Source organism: Doryrhamphus excisus, linkage group LG17, assembly GCF_037039965.1.
Source record: "Doryrhamphus excisus strain RoL-2023G ecotype Guam linkage group LG17, RoL_Dexc_Guam_v1.1, whole genome shotgun sequence".
Classification (NCBI taxonomy): Eukaryota; Metazoa; Chordata; class Actinopteri; order Syngnathiformes; family Syngnathidae; genus Doryrhamphus; species Doryrhamphus excisus.
Genome location: NC_136373.1, coordinates 17,442,187 through 17,467,385, shown reverse-complemented (window position 1 = coordinate 17,467,385; position 25,199 = coordinate 17,442,187). Strand labels below are relative to the sequence as shown.

Sequence of the window (25,199 nt, the reverse complement as noted above, 5' to 3'; positions counted from 1 at the left end):
AATATCAGAGAGATGAAGGAAAAGTAAAAGAGGGGAAAGACTCAGACACATTTTTTACACGAAAGGAAGATAACGAAAGTAGGGTTATGCCAACTAAAGGAGTGAGCAATAGTAGTCAAAATGATGGTGTAGTAGGTGGACAATCACAATTGTATCCACAGTTCCATGAACCCCCACATTATGACAACCACGATGTCAGACCATCAGCGCCATACCCACCACAAACAAGAGCTAAACCTTTTTCTGTTGAGTTGTCAAAACAGATGGGAGAAGTATTTTCTCCTAAATCACCACCTAGGGTTTCACCGGAAACCGATGCGTTCCATATGATAGAGGTACCAAACCCTAATATAGTTGTGATACATACCAATTCAAATCCTGGCATAAAAGGGTGGGTTGATAAACATTTCATCGGAATGCCCACAGCAACTATGGCAGACTATATCACGCACGCGCAGCATGCAGAAAAGGTGTTAAATAACAAAAATAAGATGCAAAAAATAGACACCTTTGTTATAGATGACGGAGAAATCCTCTTCCAAAGTCAAGGGAGAGTCAGAGGAAAAGGTAGAGGAAGAGGTAGAGGTAGAGGAACAGGTAGACAGAATGTGCGAAGCTATCCCAACACTACTGGATGTTGGAATTGCGGTGAAGAAGGTCACTTCTCCCGTGATTGTGACAAAGGCCAGTTCAAAATTAACCAAAAGCCATATTCAGCATGACTAGACGTGTCTTAACAAATACAACCAGAAACAAATGATAAAACTAAACTTAACTAAATTTACTAGAGATATTTGCCTTTGAACATCCCTGACCGGAAGTCACATTGGAAGTGAATGGTAATCCAATCAGATTCCTTTGTGACTCAGGAGCATGTAGAACAACTTGCAGATATGAATTTCTACATTTCAGATCTGCAGGCAATACATGGCTCAGGACAGCAGGAGGAAAATTTGACAATAGTGGTCAACTCCCTACCAATAACGTTGTGGTCTCTAGGTCCATCAGATGTAGGACTAATTAAAGGAGCCCAACCTGTACAAATTAAAGCTAAAAATGATTACAGGCCATGTGTTAGGCAATACCCAATAAAACCAGATGCATATGAAGGAATAAAACCAGTGATAGAAGAATTGTTAAAAGCTAAAGCCTTAGTAGAATGTAACAACTCAAAATGGAACATCCCTATTTTTCCAGTGGGAAAAAGTGCCACTCTCTGTGGGATGGAGAATGATACAGGACAAGTTGTAAATCAAGCTGTGGTGGCAAGAGCACCTTGTGTGCCTGACCCACACACATTGTTAAATTCTTTACCAACAGATGTCACATAGTTCACTATAGTAGACATCAGTAATGCATTCTTCTACATTCCAATAGAGAAAGAAGGTTTAGGTTTGCAGGAAAAATATACATACACACGCCTACCACAAGGATATTGTGAAAGCCCGACGATTTATTCACAAGCAATGATAGCCATTATGTCTATGTTTAATCCCCAAATGAAAGCCAGATATTACTATATGTAGATGACATCCTACTAGCTCACCAGATAGGAAGTCATGTGAGGAAGACACAATAGCCTTATTGCACCATTTAGCGAAAAAAGGCCATAAAGTGAGTAAAGACAAGCTACAATTTTGTAGGCAATCAGTGAAGTATTTAGGCCATCAGTTGACAGGACAAGGACATACTATTCTAGCGGACAGGAAACAAGCAATTTTAAATGCGCCTAAACCTCAAACAAAAAAGCAAATGATGTCCTTCTTAGGACTCACTAATTAGATGTAGATGTTGGATCCCAAACTATGCACAAATAGTGTCACCATTAACAAACTTAATGTATACAAATGACGTCACTCTTACAGTGGAATGAGGAGGCAGGAAAAGCATTTTGTGAAATTAAAAGAGTACTGGTAGGAAGTATGATTCTAGCACTGCATGATTACAGCAAAACATTAAACAAACAGTATATTATAAAGGTGTGAAGTGAGACTGAGGTCATGTACTCAGTCTTACTACAAGAGTATGGTGCAAAGAAACGACCAATAGCGTACTACTCTTGTAAGCTGGATGCAGTAGCATGCGCCATCTTACATTGTGTGCGGGCTGTAATAGCAGCATCTATGGCCGTGGAAACAAGTGCATGCGGTTTCCACCCTGCTATTACAGACTAACATGATATTTTTGTCTCCTGCTAGACATCTGCCTTGTATGGCGACACTTTTGTCCCAACCACACTTAACACTTGAGCGATGCACTACGCTCAACCCAGCTACCCTTCTACCACTCCCTTAGGAAAGCGAAACACATGATTATGATGAGCTAACAACACAAACTGCAAAGTGTAGACCAGACTTATTAGCTCAGGCACTAACAAAAAGAGGAGATTTTTGTAGATGTTTCCGCAAAGAAAAATGATTTGGGTAAAAACAATAACAGGCTATGCAGTCATAGCGCTTACAGAAGCATGCAAATTAATGAAAGGTCAAAAGGTGACAAATTATACCATAGCCAATAGGTATATTGAACAGTACATACCTTTGCACAATATTGGCAAAACAGAGGTATGATAACATCAACGGGAAAACCAGTAACTCATGCAGGATTGTTAACAGCATTACTAGAAGCAGTGCAATTACCAAAACAAATTGCATTGCATGTAAATACAAGGGACATACAAATAATACTAATACCCTAAGGAAATGTGTTCGCTGATAAAATGGCAAAACAAGCGGCACTAAAGGAACTGAACCATCTTGAAACTGAAAAATTACAAGTAGACTTTGAGATATTGGCTGATATGCAACAACAAAGTCCAAAACAGGAAATTGACCACTGGCTTAGGAATAAAGCAACCCTGGAAAAAAAATGTTTATATGTCGACAGATAAGAAACCAATCTTGCCAAAAAAGTGTAAAAGTGGGCTGATATTTTGAGCCATGGTGTAACACATGTCTCAACAGGAGGGATGTGTCACACTATTAACACCCACTTTAATTCGTATTTAAAAAATCGTATTCAAAAAATTTTTGTAGAGCGTTTTGAACGTGTGCAAAACACAACGTCCAGGACAACTTGTGACCGAGGCATGGCCAATTTCCAAAACCCCGATATTAAGTTCAAGTAATACACATGGACTTTATTGCGCTAAATAAAAGTGAAGGAAAATAAGCCCTGATTCTTGCATCCCAGAGCTGTTGTAGATTGGCTTCAGATAGGATGGAATAGGGATTATGTGTATGAGATGGACCAGGATCCTGTTCCTGGACCAGATACTTGCTCCTTCACCCCATTATCTTTATTACCTCCTGAGTTTAGTTTTCCAATGAGTGAATGGTCATAAATGCCTGAGACCATCCTGGCTTTTTGGTTCTCCCACAATGATCTCTGGAAAGATAACACGAGACGCAGCACAGGATGCTGTGTCCTGACTTTATACTAACTTTACTAGAGGTTGACAGGTACTGATCACAGTTTAACATGGTATTCATCTAATCTGCATGGAATATATTTTCAATGAAACAGAATTAGACTACAGCAGTCACTTTGTAAATCAAATTGTAAAAGAAAAGGAAAAAAGAAAGAAAACAGGAACAATGTTCCACATGGACTTAAAGAACCATAGCACGTGCCATCCCCAAAGTGGAGGACTAGTAGAACAGAAAATGCATGGAAGAAACAGTGTCCAAGGACACAATGTTTAGACCTTGTTAAATTACACATAAACATAACGGCACAAATGGTTTGAGTCCATATGAAACGTTGTTTGTTACACCTTATAGGTTGACACAGTTCAGAAATGTGTAGGAAACTGATGACGATTCCACTTTGATAGAAGACATGAGTCTGACACCAGGAGACCAAGTTTTGAGTAAAAGTGGAGAAAGAAAACGCTGGCGCTCTCCCAAGTGGGAAGGGCCTTATCAAGTACTGTTAACGACACCGACAGCATTAAGAATTGCAGAAAGAAGTACTTGGGTACATCAAACGCATTGTAAAGTAGTCATTGTTCAGGAGTCTGACGAGGAAGGTAAAGACCAGTCTGTGATGCAGGGGACTTCAGAGTCCTAGACTCTGAGGCATCGTGCTGAGCAGTGAAGATTATAGCACATACCCTTGGCCAGAAAACCGAACAATGCATCCTAGTTCTAAGATCACTATTGTAACAGGATTGGTATTCCTAACAAGTTGCAGTGTCTTCGTCTTTCCCATACAGTGCCTCATTGTCTTGGAGTGGACCATGATCTTGATCGCACACCTCCACCCTTGCTTTGCCAACAACAACATCCTGATTCAACAACATGCATGATGAGTCCTCTCATCTCATCAGCCATGCCATTGTGTCCAGTTTTATCTTCACCATGACCTGAAGAAGATCCATCACATGAACTGTGGTCTGACAGCAAACAATCACCGCCAGACATGCATTATGACTCACTTTCCAAGACTACTGAAAGTTCAGAAGACGGTTGCTGACATGGTATTTATGGTGACGACAATCACATCACCAGCCACTAAAGTGGAATGTGGCCGATTTAGAACTGGACAGGATCACACCTGTGATGCAAGGACAAGCCAAGCACCAGAATCTAGAAGTGGCAACAAATGGCCACCTGCAAGGAGGACATCCAGAGGAGAGACTGGAACAGCAATATGACCATGGCATGTGCAGCAAAGGAGACTTTGGACCAAAGACTTGATGGAGGACTTTCTTAACAAGCAAGGTGGAAGGAAGCAAGGAGGTGGGGTGTGATGGGATCATGCCTACTCTGACTCATCTGATGCCAAGGATGACAATGAGGTTGACAGTAACGCACGCACACACGCACACACACGCACACACACGCACAAACAGTACAAGAGAGCAGACGTGTGGTGTTGATGTAGAGACAAATACAACTATGACATTGTATATAACGTGAGCGGAACATGTGCAGTAGTGACATTACTGATTCCAGTATATTTACCCTATGAGTGTTGACATGTTACTAAATGCTATCTTTGAAGCAGATGAACATCACCTCCCAAACTACTTCCAAACGAAAAGGGAGGTTCCAGACACCGACTAGATGACGCAAGACAATCCCACTTACATCGATGCCATCAGCGTGCCACGAGGGGTACGACCAGAAAAAGACTAGTAAATCAGATTGCATCAGGTTTGGAGGAAAGTATTATCCCATGGATAAGTTGACAAAAATGTGGATAGGATTAACTACCTCCACTATAACATACAGAAGCTTGGGAACTACATCGAGGCCGGACTCACAGCAATTGGAGAACAACTCCATGCCATGTCACTCATGGACTTCCAGAATCGCATCGCCTTGGATGGACTGCTGGCACATCAGCAAGGAGTGTGCGCCATGTTTGGCGACCAATGTTGCATGTCCATCCCCAACAATACAGATTCCACAGGAATACTGATGCGTGCGATCTCTGGCGTAGAGGCGCTAAACACCAAGATGAAGGAACACTGGTGTTAACACTGAGGTGTTTGGTGACTGGTGGAGAGCATTTTGGAGACAATGGTCTCCTTACGTGATGTCCGTGCTTATTGCACTCGCTGTTGCCCTTCTTTTGTGTGCCTTATGTGGATGTTGTATCCCTATCTTGAAGGTTACAATCACATGGACTGTGAATTTAGCCATGGCACTAGTACAACAAGGTAAATGAAATGTACCCCCTACTGGTGGCAGGTGGCAGCGATGACAGTGATGATGACTAGGACAGCCATTATAGATATGCTCCTGACGTGTTTCTGACTTGTACTTTGACTCAGATGACGAGAACACTTCCGTTTAAATGTAAGCATATTTTCTGACAATAGAGCGAGGAAACAACCGAGAAGAAACCCAAAGAGCAACTGCAAACAGATAAAAGCGTGATAAACAGGAGGGAAATGTTAGAATAAAATGTAGATACAGGTATTAATTTGCTAGTTATCACCCTTATATCCATTTGCTTAGACAATAGAGAGAGTGTTTGAATGTGCTGAAGAAGGAATGTTCCCGTGACCCTGATCAGAGACCCCCCAGTGACCCCCAGGTCCTGGAGGTGCCTGGATGCACCAACAGCGACTCTGCAGATGCTCATGTTAATCCTGCAAGAATGTGTCAAGATAAAGAACTCATAAAACATTACAAGTAATTGCTCTCACATACACACACACACATAGACAAACAAATACAGCTCGTGCAACTGCCTTCTCCCCCCCTCCTTAGAGTTGCACGACCATGTAGTAGGGACCCCCGAAAGAGAATAAAAGGAGAGGAGTGTGAACTGCATATTCAGAGTGGAGCAGCATGTCACTGGGTATGTGGTTTCACTCTCCTCGCTGCGAGTAACTTTGAATATTGTTGTCTGTCTCTTCTGTATTTCTGTATTTAAGTGTTTTTACAAGTGTCATAGGAGTTTGAACCTGACACGTATGTATCTTTATTTAACGTTGATTTTATATACAGTACCAGTCAAAAGTTTCTCATCCTATTAAACCCAGCCCTCGGTTTACAACGAATGAATGAATTAAAAACGTAGCGTATTTAGGTCTGTCAACACGAGACTCGCTGGACAACACAAACAATACCGTTGACATCATAAAAACTACTATAAAAAATACTGGGTGTGTCTAAACTTGGGTCTAAACCGATACCCCATATAAGTATATTGTGTGTCTAGTTTTTTTTTATGTCTCCAAACATTTGTCTGGTATTGTATGTGATATATTTTTGGTATTATTTGGTATTATGATTTTCACAGAAGAGGACTAGCTATATCCATCAATTATTTAGTAAAATAGTCAGGGAATAATACAAATGCGTAGTACACAAAGGTAAAACCACAGGCACAATAATAAACATACTAGCTTCAAATCTAAATATGACTCATAGTGAGATGTTCCATTAGTCAGCGGTTTCACAACCTGAATCACCAAATGACACATTTCTAAAGTAAACATTTGCTTTTTGACACGTTTCGGTGGTGACAAACACGTTGGCATCCCAGAGCAAACACGAAGAGGAGGGGATAGATTTTGTGGACATTTTTGGTCGGTACATCCAAGACGCATGCTAGATTAGCTCCTTTCACCACATTAGATTTAGTGTGTGTGTGTGTGTGTGTGTGTGAAGGCTCACCTGTGTCAGCCAGACATTTGTGGTCATCACCTGCTCTCGTTCATGCTGCGGAAGAAGAAGAATTGTTTGTAAATAAATGTGGTCATCGCCCCTTTCCTGCTAAATGCACTGCGCTCATACACGCCAAGATGTTATTTCATGAATTTCATAGGTTCTATTGGCTTACAGTGGATCGCTATAAATCAGTGGACCTGTTTGCAAGGATCTCACATCCAGCTCAGAATAAAAGAAACTGTGAGAAGCGATAAGGATTTAAGCTCATCTGATTAGCTCTTTGACTTCCGATTTCCCGGGCTTTGCATAATTAGACGGCCTCATGTTCAGCTTTCACTCTCAGGGCCTGACTGCAATCACTTTTTGCAGCCAGGAAATCAATTTAAGCGTCGTAAAGCAGCGGCCGGCATCGGTGCATGAATGCTCTACAGATGTGCTCCTTACGCTTGTGTGATCTTCATTCCCCAACATCGAGAGTGTTGCCATTGTTTCATATAGTTGGGTTGACTATTTACTACAAATAATATTTTGAGCACATTTGTGAGGAAATTGCAAAATACCAGTTAGAAAATTGTCAGAATTTACATTTTGTAGAGCTTCAAAATGCAAAATAAGACATGGGAATGAGACAAAAAATGTTTTGAGTAATAAGCAATACGTTCCCCACTGGCATCAAGCATGCCCATTTCAAGCCTACGGTATTTCACTCACATGCTTGTTTGCAATAACTCAAACTGTCTTTTGTCTCACTTTCATTTCTTCTTTTTGCATTTTGAAGCTGGACTTAGTAAATGTAAGGGTTAGAAATCAGGGGCATACATGTGATATCCACCGTGGTGGCCCCACAAAGCAAAACCAACGTAAACCGAACTCTTGTGATGTCAAAATTGGTCAAATGTCTGACATCCGGATTTCTGATTGAGAACAAATTTAGCTTTGTTCAAGACTGAAATATTTGTGGCCACCTTATGTTGTATATTTGTAATATGAGGTTTAGAGACGCACACTCACCACACTGATGAGTTGGGCCAGCGACACCATCAGCTGCACAGTCACCAGCTCCGAGCCATTGGTGGCAGGACGGATCAGTTTGTTGTAGTGGGCGGGATTTAGGAGATGTTCCACCAATCGCTCCTCCGTGTCGGCCCCGAGGCTGCCTGTAATGAGAGCACCTTATCGTCATTGTCATCAACATCATCAGCTTCACTTATTGCTCAGGAACGTTCAGCACCTGAACTTCTTATTCTACCCTGGTCTCCCGCTCCCGTCATGACCTCACACTCCCCCCCCCCCCGCCGAGGATAAACACAGCTTTCCTTCTCACGGTTAGCAAGGTTGCCAAGGCATTTTGGTTCAATCTCACAATCAGAGGAGCCTGGCGGGGAAACAAACAAAACTGTGATGACTGATTCACACCCCCTAGCTGGACATAATGACTTCTTAATGGGATAGTACACGGATACTAGCAGACAGCCTTCCGCAAAAGACACTTTACTTGTCATACTTGCGAAACAGCAACATTTTGATGGACACTCCCCCCAGCAGAAATACACTGTTCAAAACGTACTGCAAAATACTATGGACTAGGTCATACAAATAGCACAAACATGTACACACATGCATACTGTAATATGATAGGGTGACCAGAGTAGGGTGGCAGTACGGTGCTGCCTTGGTTAACATTACTCATCTGTCCCAGACGGTTTGACTCAAACCAAAACAGACTCTAACCAAAGCAAATTTTACCATACATTCATTTTCTATGCTGCTTGTCCTCACTATGGTCGCGGCTATGCTGGAGCCTATCCCATCTGTCTTTGGGCGAGAGGCGGTCGCCAACCAATCACAGGGCACATATAGACAAACAACCATTCACACTCACATTATTCATAGCTATGGACAATTTGGAGTGGCTAACCTAACATGGAGTATCTAACCGGAGTATCTGGAGAAAATCCACACACGAACATGCAAACACACAGAGACGTCCAACCAGATCCTGGTAGCCAACATGCTAACCACTCGGCCACCGTGTGGCCCGCAAATTTTCCCATAGGCAATTATGTAAATCCAGTTAATTCATTCCAGACACCCACAAATATTAAAGGGACCTATTATGCTCATTTTCCCACCCTTTGTATTGAGTTGTGGTCTCCTATAGAGCAGCTACACACAATAACACGCACAGAAAACTTTTTAGATTTAGCAGAATCTGCACCTATTCTTGCTGTATTTCCTTTGATTTGTGCTTCCTGCCAAAACGGTCTGTTTTAATTTATATATCTTTTATATCTTTAAATGCTGAAACGGATGCAAATTACAATGAATGAATAATAACACAAAATACATTATTAGCACATTATGTTGGACTGTGGATGCCGTGAACATGCTACAGTAAGTCGGAACGCTTGTGTTTTGCTGCTGGAAGCACAAATTAGCGTTATGGATGTAACGTGAGACAGGCAGAAGCACCAAGTGTCACCCTCAATGCGCCGCCGGGTTGATAGCCTGTTAGGCGGGACGCTGTGTGTGTGTACCCAGCTGATGACAGAGCCACTTCCGTCACATTTACATACCTCTGAAATGACGATGCCATAAAATTCTTGCATCCTTGCATCCTTTCTCTTTTGTGCAGGGCATGTGTTTGTTACGTCATGTACGTATCTCTCTGTACAACTGTGATACAAACGTCCTAAAATGGCGCCCGCGGCCTACGATTCATCTTGTTCTCGTGAGCCGAGACGGCGGCATAAACAAAACCGGGTGGTGTTTTATTTGGACACTAAACAAACAGGTGAATCCAAACCAAGCCACAATTGAAGCAAAAATGTTGTTTGTTAACTGAAAAACACGCTGTTAACCGAGGTGCCACTGTAGTGTCATACTGTAAAAGTGTAGTATTCAGGGCAGTGTATTGTTCGACTCTTCAGAATGTGAAGTTGTATGATGCAGCTCTATTTATATGCCGTATATTACTTGCATGAAATATACAGTGGAACCTTGTTTACGGACACTAACGGATTCAATTTCTCCCATAAGAAATAATGTCATTTCAGTTCACACGTTCCAGAAAGCCCAAAGTGTTGGCAAAACATGTTTTTTATAGTTTGGCAGAAAATAATTGGAAATGCATATAAACGATGAATGAAAACAGATAAATGAATATTTTGATTATTTTTAGCTTCATTGAAGATCCTTGACATGACAGTAGTGTTTGAACTCAACACATGATGTTGCATGCTAACCAGAAAAATGTACATGAACAGAGGCAAAATTTTGGCATACAATTTTGACTGGAACTGAAAAAATGCTAACCAAGACGGACACTAACTGAGGTTCCACTGTGTTTTCTACTAATTATAGTACAAATTCTCATTTCAAATGAGCGTCCGTTGCGCCGTACAGTATGAGAGCAAATGATAAAGAGGAATTAGACTGCACTATAACTCTCGGCTGTTTTTCGGCATGTCACTGCACATATTCATGCGTATTATCATCCCAGCATGCCGCCGTCCTTCCCCCTCTGACTGTCCCTTCATCTCCAGCGTCCCCCTCCGTTCCTTCCTGCCCTGCAGCGCCGTGCTTTGCTCAGCCAAGCGGAACGATAGCCTCTGTGTCGGGATCAATGAGGACTCTATCCCTGCCCATCACGCAACCAATTTATTTCTTTCTTTTTGACCGTCTGTTCTCTGCACTGGCAACATCCGAGATGCCGTGTACGGTCTTTACTCTCCCTCGCCTGTCTCCATCCCTGCCGCTCTTCCTGTTATCGCCATCTCTCCCTGCATTGTTGACAGACGCGAGCCATTTATCGACCCTTTCCCTCGCTAATACAACATTATCAATACGCGGCCTGTCAACGCCTGCGTGTGCGTAGCACTAGGCTTATTTATGGTGCGTGGGTGCCTATATGAGTCTTGTTGTGTGCACATATTCATGGGGGAAATAAGCATTGCAGAGCCATATGACTAATGCGCAATACTCCCAGAAGCTCAAAGCAATAACACTGTGAGACAGGAAACAGGAAGCAGTCCACTTAAACAATGATGAAGCAGAACACATTCCCATCTCAGCTCTCATCGCGGGCTTTGATGCTCGGACTAACTGTGTGCCGACTTGTCTTATTTCCGATGCAGGGCTTCAGCATGATGATAACGCCAAGTTTGACTGGTGGTGGCCAAACTGCGGACAAGCATCTTAACCCGGCCCACCGGAAAATCTAGCCGGTACAAAAAAACCAATCCAAGCAACACGTCGACACATACGACGCACCAAAGTAAGCTACCTACTGCACCATGTGAGCATTTTTCATGTAAACAAAAAATAATACCAATGTAAAGGTGACTATAGGGGTGTTGTTTCATGTCTACGGGGCTCTAGTAATGGTAAAAAGAGTATTTAGAAAGTCACAAACACGTTTTGTGTGCTCAAACATTCACTTTATGAATATAGGATCCTACTTGATGGAAATTCACTTACTTTATTTTATTTACAGAATGACAAATAACAGGATGTCATTTATGTTGAGTTCACATGTTTTGAATGTATTTTCTGGGCTTCCCGAGTGTTTTTAGATTGAACAGCTGATAAAATCATTGACAGGCATTATGCTAACAAGGACGTCTGTGATAAAAAAAATATATACATATATTTATAATAATAAGAACACAGTTGAACTCATGCAGTGTATTAATAATTATTGTACGCTAACCGGACAATGTACGCAACCTGAGGCAAAATCATGGCGTCATTTTTTACCAGAAAACACACTAACCGGGACGGACACTAACCAAGGTTCGTATATCCATTGCATGTTAATGACACAAGAGAACCTGAAGAAGAACACTTATCCAGAGCAGCAACAATGGCCATCCTCAGCACTTCTCTCTCCCGCTGAAGACAAAGACAGACAGTCTGTGCATGGCCATGTCACGCTAAAGGCCCAGCTGAGTGGTTGTAGTGTGGCTGGGAGCTTCGGTCTGATCCCGGTTGTTTTCCAGTGCAAATATTGCAAACTTAATGTGACACTATGAATATTTCAGCAGGACTTCCCATTAGACCTCGGAGCGAGAGAACTCACACACACACACACACACGCTCACATGAGCGGGTTCAATCGCCTCACATTTTTACTGCAAGGTCCACGTGCATCCTAAAGCCAAATTTGGAAGAAGCCATAGCAAACGGGAGAGCTAAGTAGAATTAGACCACAATAGCGATGATCCCCTTATGAGGCCGGTTATAGAAAGATCCCCGTTATGTACTCCCCTAAAGAGGCTTTTTGGCTGCAGCCGGGATCATTATTTGCTCAAATATTCATAAATCAATAATGGCGAGAGCCACTGAACTACTGGCAGCAGCCAGTTGGCTCACAGCGGAGATATCAATATTGATCGTGCGCGCAGCCGCAATATCACACAAAACCCGACCACTGTTTACTAACTGGAGGAAGACGAGTTATCGTCTCTGGCGTCAACAAACTGCAGCTGTGTATCGGCCGTGTTTTGTAGGATCCCTACTATTTTATTATAAATGACTATACTTTTATTTGGTGAAATATGGTAATGGTAATGGTTTAATTTCATTTGAACATGCATCAGATTACACTTGAGTGCATCCCATAATCAGTTCCCAGTTCCACATGTCCAAAAGGAGTAGGAAGAAGCAAAGCTTATTAAATCCTACCCCTTCATCTGGTACTTTTACAATCAGTAACTGTTACATTTGTTCACTTCCTGCTTTCCATAATACAGTTTAAGGGTTTTTTTGTTGTTTTTTTTTAAATAATGTACCGAAGTATGAGGTGATATGAGCATCTAATGACATATATATATAGTGAAATATAGTTTCCATATTTTCAGTACTTTTTTATGGTTTGGCTCGGTCCTGCGACTTATACTCCAGAGGGATTTATTTTTCCACACCCCCCTTTTGGTTGAAAAGTGACTTTTTTGCTAGTGCCTATTACAAAACAACGGAAAAAGGTAGAAACTAACATTTTTTTTGTCTTCTGATGAAAGATTAAACTAATCTTTCGTTTGGTATATACCATGTCTATATAGCCCAAGAAAACAATATTCCTTGTGCCTTGAAAAATCTGGTAATGGTAATAATGGTAATGGTTTAATTTCATTTGAACATGCATCAGATTACAATTGAATGCATCCCATAATCAGTTCCCAGTTCCACATGTCCAAAAGGAGTAGGAAGAAGCAAAGCTTATTAAATCCTACCCCTCCATCTGGTACTTTTACAATCACTAACTGTTACATTTGTTCACTTCCTGCTTTCCATAATACAGTTTGTTTTTTTTTGTATTTTTTTTTTTAAATAATGTACCTCAAATTTAGTTCTTCCCTGAGATCATATTTCTCTTCTCTTGTAGAGAAGTACTGGATGACATTTTTAGCTAATTGGCTCAGTCAAAGTTAATTTGGGCAAAAAATCTGCATCAATGTCCATATTTAGTTTTTCTAACGATATTATATTCAGCAATGAAACAATGGTTTATTCATTCATGGCAGTGGTTTAATTGTATTTGATCATGCATCAGATTACAATGGAATACATGGCATAAATCACTTCACACTAAATGTGTGAAAAACCTTCAACCCTGATGTGACGAGGGACAACTGTATATTTTAAGAGATGATTTTCCCCTCCCAGTCCACATTTTAGTAGCTTCTGTACATTTTAGTGAACATCAGTTTTCAACCTGAAGCTTTACAGATGCCACATCAAGACGTCTCAGGCTATACATGCCTCGGTCATAGGAAAGTGGATGCACCTGGCAACTAATTGGAGCGCAGTGTCTATTAGTGCGGATGCATGAATTCCAATCTAAATCTAAAAGGTAATCAAAATTTAAAATGAAAACGAAGAAAAATCAGACGCACACAGCACATGCCTCCTGAAGTGCAGCCATTATGTTTCCATTTAAAGTGCATCATTATAACCATTACTTGCTCCATTTTCTCACTAATGACGGGTTCAACGCCGAGGTCAACGTTCATGTGGCGCCTGTAAGCATATTTCATGACAACAACAAAAAAAAAAAAAACAGCAGCTTCGCTCCTAATTAGCACTCACGTGGTCAAAATGAAAAAGTCTTTATCTCGCCTGTACTACTTCTGGCCTGCTTAAGTTTCTATTAAACCTCTGCTCTCCCCTCGCTGTGCGCGTCTAATCTCCGGGGGGGGGGGGGGTTACCACAGCCACACATTCATTCACACGCTGTCACGCACCAGCCTGAACAAATCACACACACAAACACGTCCTCTATCGTGCGTTTTCTATATCTCCACACATACGGCGCTATACGTGTTGATGGGATCCTGTAGCTGCAAAGCGTCGGTAGTCGCTTCAAAGGGATGGAGACAGAAACTCAATGCAGACGTAGTGAGACAGACAGAAAGAGAGGAGGAGGACGAGGTGGGGTTGGGGGGGGGTTGCTGAGATGTTGCCGAGATGCTGCAGAGATCAGCGGTGCATCAGAGCGCTGATGACAGCCTGACTGACTGAGCAGAACTTGTGGCACTGACGGGGAAATAATTTGTTGGTGCACTCAGACACACGGTGGAAGGCGTCACTGTGTCTTTAAAAAAAAAAAATTCCATCACCAATCCATTTGGTGATGCATGTTCAAAAGACAATTTTCCCATTGAGGTCAATTGAAGTACCAGTTAAAAGTTTGGACACACCTTCCCATTTCATTAGCGTACATAAGAAAGCGTTGCAAAAATTGTAAGAATGAACATAAGCACACTTTACAACATAAGAACTGGAAGACTGGCACCAAGCTAGGGTGCATGGGGGGTGGATGTGTTCCAGCCCAAACCCTGACAGCCAGCCATAGCAACTGCAGCCATATTTTGGTGCGGGTCATGGACCTCATCTGTCCGCTGCACCGGGGTGGGGGGGTGAGGTAGTGAAGGCCTGGGATGGGATGGGGTGGGAATGTATAACATATATGCGTGTCCTCGGATGTATGTATGTGTGTGTAGGCCTGGAGAAGTCCCAGCTTCTTGCGCACAATCTTGGCGCCCGACTCCGCAACATGTCATTGCGATGACAGCAGTTGCCATGGAGATGATGGCCCCAGATAGAGTCAACAATCAACAGGTGTCCTTGAAGGAAGGGGTGGAGGATCCACCGCGTCTCACTGCGGCTATTTGGTGGAGGAGTTGCGAATGTTGCTCCAGATGGTGAAGATGAAGAAGAAGGCAGGGGTACCCAACTGTCAGGAACCGATGGCCAGCTTCGGGAACTTCCCTTGCCATCCATCACCAAATGGCGGTGTAATTGTAATTTCTTTTGCTTATTCTTCACGAGCTAGCTTTTCTCCAAAGGAGGTATACACCCCTGTTGTGTACATACGTACATACGTACTTGTATTGTTGTTGTTCTGGAGAGCCTGCCCAACCATCAATTGTGAAATTACCTAACCAACAAAGTTATTTTTTCCTCTTCCAACAGGTCAGATTTCGACCCTACTGTGGCGCAAGAGTCTCCTCCACAGCAGAACTGCAGCGTTGTTCTATTGGATGCACAAACATCACCTCCCAGCCCTAGAGGACACCATCATGTCCTATGGCTGCCCAGCCCCCAAAACCAGCTGCTCTGAGCATTCAATCTTTGTGGTATTTTCACCAAGTATATCACAGACATATTACAGTGGTACCCGTTTATGGACAACGACTAGCCATTGCTTGCTTGCACATTTATTATTTCGATTTCCTAGGATGTTTTTTGCTCTTTTTTAGCAGGGTTTAATTTTCACTTCAATAACAATTAAGCTTTCTCCTGGTGGATAAAAAACTACAAAAAGATTGTTAGTTGCTTTGGTGAAATCCAGGTTAATACGGCCATGTTTTGGTGTTATTTTATTATTTTGCACTGAACAGGAAGTCACTGTGATGACATTGTCGACATAAACGGACCCCTTTGGGTCCCAGAAGCGTCTGACCATGTACGTTGACGTCAACTTAAGCGGCCACTCTTTCTTAATAAGAGGAATACGGTGGACTGAATAAGCATGAAAAAGCTACGAAAAGATTGTTAGTTGCTTTGGTGAAATCCAGGTTAATACGGCCATGTTTTGGTGTTATTTTATTATTTTGCACTGAACAGGAAGTCACAGTAATGAAGTGACTACGATGAAGTTATTGCTGCCACAACACTTGTCGACATAAACGGACCCCTTCGGGTCCCAGAAGCGTCTGACCATGTACGTTGACGTCAACTTAAGCGGCCACTCTTTCTTAATAAGAGGAATACGGTGGACTGAATAAGCATGAAAAAGCTACGAAAAGACTGTTAGTTGCTTTGGTGAAATCCAGGTTAATACGGCCATGTTTTGGTGTTATTTTATTATTTTGCACTGAACAGGAAGTCACAGTAATGAAGTGACTACGATGAAGTTATTGCTGCCACAACACTTGTCGACATAAACGGACCCCTTCGGGTCCCAGAAGCGTCTGACCATGTACGTTGACGTCAACTTAAGCGGCCACTCTTTCTTAATAAGAGGAATACGGTGGACTGAATAAGCATGAAAAAGCTACGAAAAGACTGTTAGTTACTTTGGTGAAATCCAGGTTAATACGGCCATGTTTTGGTGTTATTTTATTATTTTGCACTGAACAGGAAGTCACAGTAATGAAGTGACTACGATGAAGTTATGACTGCCACGACTCTTGTCGACATAAACGGACCCCTTCGGGTCACAGAAGCAGCTGACCATGTACGTTGACGTCAACTTAAGCGGCCACTCTCTCGTAATAAGAGGAATACGGTGGACTGAATAAGCATGGCCGACCTAAGCGGGTTCTAGAAGTGAGGTTCCACTGCAGTAACCCTTGCATCAGGTCAACACCGCAATCGCTGATGTCTTTATTATGCATGTGGCCCGGCGGGGTGGGGTGGGGTGGGGGAGCACAGGCGGGGGCTTCTGATGACAGCGTGCAAAATCAGGTGCTACAGTGTCCTTCAGCGTCCTTGCATGGCCGCCATTGAGACGCCGTATGTGCGTTTACCTTTTAGTAAAGGTCTTACGTAAGGAGGGGCTGTGTGTGTGGGGGGCTTTGGGGGTGGGTTAATTTAAAGACTTAATCCTTCCCCGTGTCTCACTTCATCACATGTATTTAGTGTGATGAGATGCGGCCGCGCAGCCAGGCGTTAAACTCAAACGTCCCCTCGCCTCAGCTCAATGGGACGTCGCGAGCGTGGCCGCCATCATCGTCATGACGATGAGCGAACGCGAGCGGGATTGTTATGTCCGAGCTCGTCTGTCAGCGCGTGTCGCATCGAAAGAAGGCGCTCGGACAGTGATTGAATGTAAGGCCACACGCTCGCGGCGAGTATTCCTCCAAACATGTGTTGGTCCATGTTTGGCGTGTCGGCGGATGGTAATGCTAATCACATTGAAAGCCTGAAGGAGGAATGACTCATTAGTGGTGCCGCTTTAAGTCATGCTTCATGTCGGGAGCCATATTGGTGTGTGTGTGCGTGCTAGATGAACTGTATGGACAAAAGTATTGGGACACTGACAGTCAGCGGGGGGAAAATGTGGCGTGTCCAGCAACGGTTATGATATTTGGGAGAGTGTCTCTTAACTATACACAATCTCTGTTTTAGATGACTTGGTTGCTACCAGCGGGGGCGCCGCTACTTCATTGAACTGCTCAGTACGACACTGGCTTGGAAACAGGAGTTGAGAACACTCAGAGAGTCTTGGAAAGTGTATACAGCGAGTTAGCCAGGTTAGCATATATCTGGATTACATTGCTACTTCCTAGACGAGATGTGATGATGTTGAAATGTGACTTTAAAAATGATTTGGAGTGCATGAGAAAGTGTGCTTATTCCATATATGAGATGCGTGAGGTTTACGCCAACAGCTGAGCAGTAAAGCGCACGCAGAGGTAAATGAAGCTTCTGGATGCTAACCATTCATGTTTATCAAAGCAAAGAAGTTGAAAACTCCATCAAGAGGTTGCCTGCAGCCACAGCTGTTTTGACCCGAGTCACCAGATTGATGAAAGTGACGATATTGGATTGGAAGTGCTCTACACTTACTAGCCAAACAAAGTATTTCCTTTCATTTGTGCTTCCTGACAAAACAGTCTGCTTTAGTTCATTCCACCCACGGCCCGCCTGAACCATATAAGGAAATCCGCCCCTCTGTGACATCACAAAGGACCAGTTTTACCACGCCTTTTGAAACAGAGTGCATTGAGCCGTGCCAAACTTCTTTCGGGGCTCACTTCCAAATGCGTAAACTTAATTATCTGAATCTTTGGCATGGTTTAACACCAGAACACAACATTTATAGGTCCAAAAAGTTAAAAAAAAGCATCACAGGTCCCCTTTAAAACATTTGAAAAATATCTTCTTGTCTCGTTCTCATGGACCCAATACTGTATCGAGTAGTGTTTGTATCGTGATACCCCTACTCGCTAGAGACCCCTATGGTTTATGGAGCACACTGGCGGACTACTGTACTCTACTTTAACCCTGTACATGCCATCATCGTCGTCATTTCCAGCGGGACTTGAACGCCACAGCTACCTGCACCGTCATTATGCCTGTGAATATATTCATTGATCCAGGTATTCTCAGGTAATCCACCACATCCCAGGAATGTTACTTGTTGCGGTTTTGCGACTCCGGTTTGTAAAGGGCTTACTTTATTTTTTTTATTCCACATCCTGTAACCGATAAAGTTAGGCCTTCAAAATAAAAGAGACACAACAGTGAAATAAAACGGTCGCACGGCAATAGTCACCCCTCTTTTCCTCTTATTTTTCAGGAAGTTTTCCCTTTATTTTGAAAGGCCAACGTTGACAGAGTCCAACTGAATTAAGTCTCAAGAGGGGCACTCGGGGGTTCTAGCCCCACCCCTAATTGATTGGTTTATTTGAGTCATTGATGAAGAGGTGTGTCCCAGGACAGAGTGCGCTATCGTGATTCGTTGCCTAATGGGCGTAAATCCAATTCCTCTGAGAGCCAATTAGGGTGATGCCTTCACTTACTTGTAACGTGATGCCTTTCCCCCCCCCCTGTTCCAACGGTAAACCATAGAGGGGTTACCGTATGAATACTGCAGTACTGTATAGGACATAGCCGGTAATACTCCAAGTGTGCATTAAACCATGAATGATGAATCCATCCGCCGCTATGATGATAGCCACCGCCGCGTGACGCGTCATTCGTCCTTGATGGCAGGAAGTTGTTGAGCTCAACCTGCCTCTTATTAACCTGCCCACTCCATCCGAGACCTCCGTGTTAATGAGGGATGGAGAATGGCCGAGTGAGTGGGCCGGCGATGACACTATCTATCTATTCATTTCCAGGTAGAATAACTTCACATGTACGCAGACATCCCATAATTCCTCACATCCTCAGCTGCCAAATGCTGGGATACGAGCACAAAGAAAGGCATGGAAGATGACAGCCACGGAACCAGTGAGTGAATTATGGGATTGTTTTTTTTTTAAGTGGTAGTGTGCTGTATGAGCGTGGAATCCACTTGCACTGTTATTTTATGCCAGGAAAAATGGTGACTGCCCCCCCCCCCCCCTTACGTTTCACAGGGACTACGCACACAGACATGGATTTGAAGGATGGAGTTACTCACCTCCCGCAATGGCGAGCAGCGCCAGCAGCAGCATCAGCAGCCAGCCCTCCTCCATCATCACCATCCTCATCACTACCAGGACCGCGGATTCCTCCTCCTCCTCCTCCTCCTCCTCCTCCTCCTTCCTGCTCGTCTTCCTCACGACCCGAACCTCCCTTTAGCGTCTACCTGGCACCGTGACGTCATGGACCTCCGTCGCTCCGCTGCGCGTCCACGAGTGGGGATGTCTCGCGAAAAGGGTCCAGGTGAGCTCCGAGCCGGGCCGCGCTCCAGCGAAGAGTGGGGAAGGGAGCGAGCGAGCGAGGGAGCGAGGGAGGGATAGTCAAGTCTGCGGAGGAGTGGCGGAAGGGGGAGGATTTGTCCCCACCCCGCTTCCCCGTTGCCGCCCCTCCCCCTCCACCCCCCCCCACGCAAAGTCACATGTTATCTGTTGAAATATTCACACGTGTCGTGACTTTATAACGACCTTGATAAATGTGATGGCGGTTCACAACAATAGGTACACCTGCACGGTGGGAACAGACAACCCCTTCAGAAAGCGTTCTTACTTTTGATTGACAGGCGGTTATGGCGGTTAACTCATGCAGCTACGTCACAATATTAAGACAGTATATTAATATATTAGAATATGTATGGTGCAATACAGCTCTACCGCACAACAATCATAAACAAACTTGCTGCATGGCGGATGAGTGGTTAAGGTTGCAGGCCACACAGCTAGGAGACCCGAGTTTGATTCCACCCTCGGACATGTGTGGAGTTTGCATGTTCTCCCCGTGCATGTGTGGGTACTCTGGTTTTTCCTCCCACATTCTTTTTGGGTCCCAGGAGCGGCTGACCATGTATGTCGACGTCAACTTAAGCGGCCACTCTTTTGTAATAAGAGGAATAAGCTACGAAAGGATTGTGTGAAATCCAGGTTAATACGGCCATGTTTTGGTGTTATTTTATTATTTTGCACTGAACAGGAAGTCACAGTGATGAAGTGACTACGATGAAGTTATCGCTGCCGCGACACTTGTCAACATAAACGGACCCCTTTGGCGACTCCAAAATTGTCCATAGGTATGAATGTGAGTGTGAATGGTTGTTTGTCTTTATGTTCCCTGTGATTGGCTGGCCACCAGTCCAGGGTGTACCCCGCCTCTGGGATAGGCTCCAGCATACCCTGCGATCCTTGTGATGATAAACGGTAGAAAATGAATGAATGAATGCACATCTATGACTTTTTTTTTGGGGGGGGGGGAGTGGTTGAAATGTAAAAAAAAAAATTGTACAACAATGCAGACAAAACAGATTCCCAAATATTGGAAATAAAAAAAGAAACGTTGAAAACAGGAGTAGCTGCAACGTTTCGGTCAATGAGGTGAAAAATGGGTTCGGGTGTGATGCCGGTGTTGCCAGGAGCTTCATGGAGGGCAGTATCGGTATTGATCAAGGAGGTTAGAATAGCGACACGTAGCCTTCATTGTGTTACATTAGAGACGGTACAGGTTGTATCTCAACAGACAACATGACGCTACGACCTTCTTCGCCAGATTGTTGCGTTTCCTGTGTGTATGTTAGCATAGAGAAGCAACTAGCAAGGTACTTGATGGTGGGGGTACAGGCGCTGGAAAGGCAGGAAAGGGGAGTCATAAGTAAGCATGGTGACTCACGGACAGAAAGATGGAGGCACCCAAAAGAAGTCAACAAAGTAAAGTGGGGAGGAGGTGGTTGCCGTGGTGACTAAGAGAAATCGGAAAGCTGCGGGAGGTGGCGACCTGTTTCTCCTTGACTTTGTTTGGTTCCGTCACGCACAAGCACACAGCCGCAGACAACACACACACACACGCACGCGAGTCACGCACACACACACACACACACACACACACGGCGGGCGATGCAAGTGTGCAACGCTTTCTTGGTAATGTCTTGGTCTCTCGTGCTATCTTTATCCACACTTCCTTCCCTCTCTTCCTCTCCCGTGCAGCTGAGTGAGCTGACCTGACAGTGCTCCTCCTCTGCACTGAGTGCTGCTGTGAGTCTCTCTCTGAATTATTTAAAAGCTGGGACCCCCACAAGTGCTTGTCTTCCCCCAACACCACCTCCAGTTCCCTCTCTCTCTCTCTCTCTCTCTCTCCCTCGCCTTGGCTCTGTCCCTTTCCTGCCTCGCTGTCACTCGCCGTCTGCGTGCTGGTGGTGGCTCGCTTTAGCTCATCATAGCGCAACGTAAACATCCGACCTTGCAGGCTGTTCACGTCAGCATCGCACGTCGCACTCCATAGATCTGCAGTCATCTTCACCAGCTGTACACGGACTTCTCAAAAGTTTTGCTCCTTCAGAATATTTGGTCTGCCATTGTTGTTCTTACGTATGACTAAAAGGTTACATTTTCATTCATTCATTCATTTTCTACCGCTTTTCCTCACGAGGGGTGCTGGAGCCTATCCCAGCTGTCTTGGGTACACCCTGGACTGGTGGCCAGCCAATCACAGGGCACATATAGACAAACAACCATTCACACTCACATTCATACCTATGGACAATTTGGAGTCGCTAATTAACCTAGCATGTTTTTGGAATGTGGGAGGAAACCGGAGTACCCGGAGAAAACCCACGCATGCACGGGGGAGAACATGCAAACTCCACACAGAGATGGCCGAGGGTGGAATTGAACCCTGGTCCTCCTAGCTGTGAGGTCTGCGCGCTAACCACTCGACCCCGGATGGGAAAACCAGATCCGGTTAAATATGTTTGAGGTGGACAAATTTGTTGTGTTGCAGTCGTTGTTTTTATCCTTTTGAGTTCTTCGACATTACCTTGCATTGCCGAGGATCCTTTGCTGCACTGTGTGTGCATGCTAGCGGCCCCGCCTCCCCCCTACAAAGTGACTGTATGACTCACGAGGTGTCGCTCTGTTGCAAATGAACAAGGCTGGGAGGGCAACAGGACAGGGACTCTCACTTCCAGTTAAAGCTCTGGCGTAGGACCGTTGGCCGTATCCCAACCTGAAGGTTGCTGGTTCAATCCTCCGCCCTCCCCTGATCGTGTCAAAGTATCTTTGGGCAAGATACGGAACCCCCAGTTGCTCCTGATGCTGCGTCATCAGTCGGTAAATGAGGGCTAATTATGGGATGAGGGCTTAAACGGGTCCTACTACTGAATGAATCTACCTTGCGTTTATGAGGAGGGCCGAGTAGATCCATGCAAACACCAGAAGAACATCCATAAAACAGGTTGGACCGAGATGAGATCCCAGAACCACCTGACCACACGCTCCACCAGGCTGCATCCGAAGCAGGGATTTATGAATGCGACTGATATTAGCAACAAACATAATGTGAGCCCGCTCGCTGCTCGTTGAGGCCTGCAAACATCCCACGTCTGAGTCCCAAGGGTTGAGGCCTCATGTTTGCCGTGACCTACTTTGTGGGTTTTTAATGAGGAAAACTGACCAGAGCACATCACACAGATGGGCGCGGAGAGGTGATGCTCGATGGTGTCTGCTGTTGTGTAACATTGCCGTTTTCAACGGGCGTCCGAGATTAGCGCTCGTGACTCGTCAACCTGAAAGCAAGCGAGCCGACATCTGACATGCATCCGCGGTCTTTGACCTCCATATCGGAGGGGCGCCGGGAACGTTTGCGTGTGCCACAAGACTTAATTCCTCGCACGCCACGTTGTTGTCCAGCGCATCGCCGCCGCTACTAAAGTCAGGCTTTATTTGCTAGCTGCGTTTATACAACCCAGTCTCTCTCTCTCTCTCTCTCTCTCTACTCCCTCCCTGAAGAGATGGCCCTACCTCACTCTCACTAATCGCCATGGCAACCTGGTAATCCCTGAACAAGAACAAAAATATTTTTTTTTCTGCACACACACGTAAGAGGACGGCGTGCACACATGGATGCACATGCGTAGCTGAGACACTCATGCAAACCAGCGCTTGCTAGTCTGACGCGTGTTGGCGCATGTGTTGGCGCATGTGTGTATTTGTGTATTTGTGCGAACGTGTTTATGGTGACACATTACTATTTAGGTTGCCTGTGCGTGTGTCGCTGTAATTGATTACACACACAGGTCAACGCTTTTACTGCTTTTTTTTTCTTTCCTGCTGCCGGCTCATCTATGAAAAACCTTTATTTATCCGATATGTGCTTACAACCGTAATAACAGTCACTGAAGGCAGGGGTGTCCAAAGTTTTACAGAAAAATGGAAGAATGCATGGGGGGGCATAAACAACCTAATCCACCTCATAATGCTAATAAATCACAATTGTACAAATCATCAATAACACACATCTACACTACATCAAATTATTTTATTTTATATTATCAAATTATTTTATTTCATATTATCAGATTATTTATATTTATTTATATTTATTTATATTTATTTATATTTATTTATATTTATTTATATATTTATTTATTATTTACATCAAATTATATATATATATTATTTATATCTAATAACAAAAACATAAAGAATAAATAACATACAGGAACAGGGTCAATTAAACACTGCGCAGTTGATGTGATGTTGCATTCAAGCGCACTGGTAACTTTAAGTGCTTTGGTTATAGGCTTTCACACATCAACCAATCAGAGGATGGAAAAAATGCGATGTCACTACGGGCATTACTGATACTGTAGTGTGTGACATGGGCCAGCACTCCTGATTCTGAAGGCCCTGGGCAGATTACACTGACATGGCAACACATAGGAACTGAAATTTGATTGGACAAAAAAAATTGAAATTGGAATTCATACAAATTTCATGGAACAACTGCAAAGATTTAAGTTGTAAATGTAGGTCAGTGCTTCTGATAGTGTTTCAGGCCAGCAGAGTAGGCTTTGCTGGCCCTGAGTGCACATCGCTGCTAAAACCAAATGAATGTAAGCTATCTAAACAAAACATCAAATTAGCTTTGTTTTATTTTGACAATGTGCCAAGAGGGGCGATCAGTCGATCAAAAATGGCTCCCGGGCCGCACCTTGGACACCCCCGATTTAAGGACAGCGCTTTTTTTTCATCACCAAAAGCCCTAATATTCACATCATAGTCTCACATTTATCCGCACAGCTCAGCATTTTTAAGGCAATTGTGCTGACTCGTAAGATTGTGAGAGCTTTGCCCGGCTCCCCGTTCCGCGCCGTGTCCTTCTTCGGAGGCATCTAATCACCGCTAAAGCTCTGTCTCCTGACCAACAGATTGGCTGGCAAATGAGCCTCATTTTCAGGGCGGATCGATGGCTTTGAGCGACAGCTGCAGATGGACGAATGAGTATACTCCAATCAGTTGTATTGATCTTACAAAGCCCCGGCCTAATTGTTTGGCATGGCGCTCCGACGTGTCAGCACCTCTGTGTTAAGGAGATTGTAAAAGTTACAGTATGGCGGATGGAGATCCTTGTGTGCGATTCCCTTGTTCCGTACTGGCTTTTGTAGTA

At 43.9% G+C, this 25,199-nt stretch overlaps 1 protein-coding gene and 2 long non-coding RNA genes across 4 annotated transcripts in view; 2 read left to right on the top strand and 1 right to left on the bottom strand.

Annotated features, from left to right (window-relative positions):
* The window catches only part of LOC144902013 (uncharacterized), a 36,066-nt gene extending 24,769 nt beyond the window's left edge, over nt 1-11,297 (top strand). For both annotated transcript variants that reach the window (XR_013630240.1, XR_013630241.1), the window contains one exon: nt 11,267-11,297. This is a non-coding gene — a long non-coding RNA (uncharacterized LOC144902013). The remainder of the gene's footprint in view (nt 1-11,266) is intronic.
* chrnb2 (cholinergic receptor, nicotinic, beta 2) overlaps nt 1-20,065 on the bottom strand; it is a 28,411-nt gene extending 8,346 nt beyond the window's left edge. The window contains exons 1-3 of the mRNA XM_058083968.2: nt 19,768-20,065; nt 8,142-8,287; nt 7,137-7,181 (exon numbers count right to left, since the gene is read on the bottom strand). Coding sequence (XP_057939951.2) covers nt 7,137-7,181; nt 8,142-8,287; nt 19,768-19,837 — 261 coding nt within the window. The 5' untranslated portion in view covers nt 19,838-20,065. The remainder of the gene's footprint in view (nt 1-7,136; nt 7,182-8,141; nt 8,288-19,767) is intronic.
* LOC144902014 (uncharacterized) lies at nt 17,717-20,069 on the top strand. Its single transcript, XR_013630242.1, has 3 exons — nt 17,717-17,890; nt 19,484-19,595; nt 19,724-20,069. It is a non-coding gene; the product is annotated as an uncharacterized LOC144902014 (long non-coding RNA).
* The last annotated feature ends 5,130 nt before the right edge of the window (nt 20,070-25,199 follow it).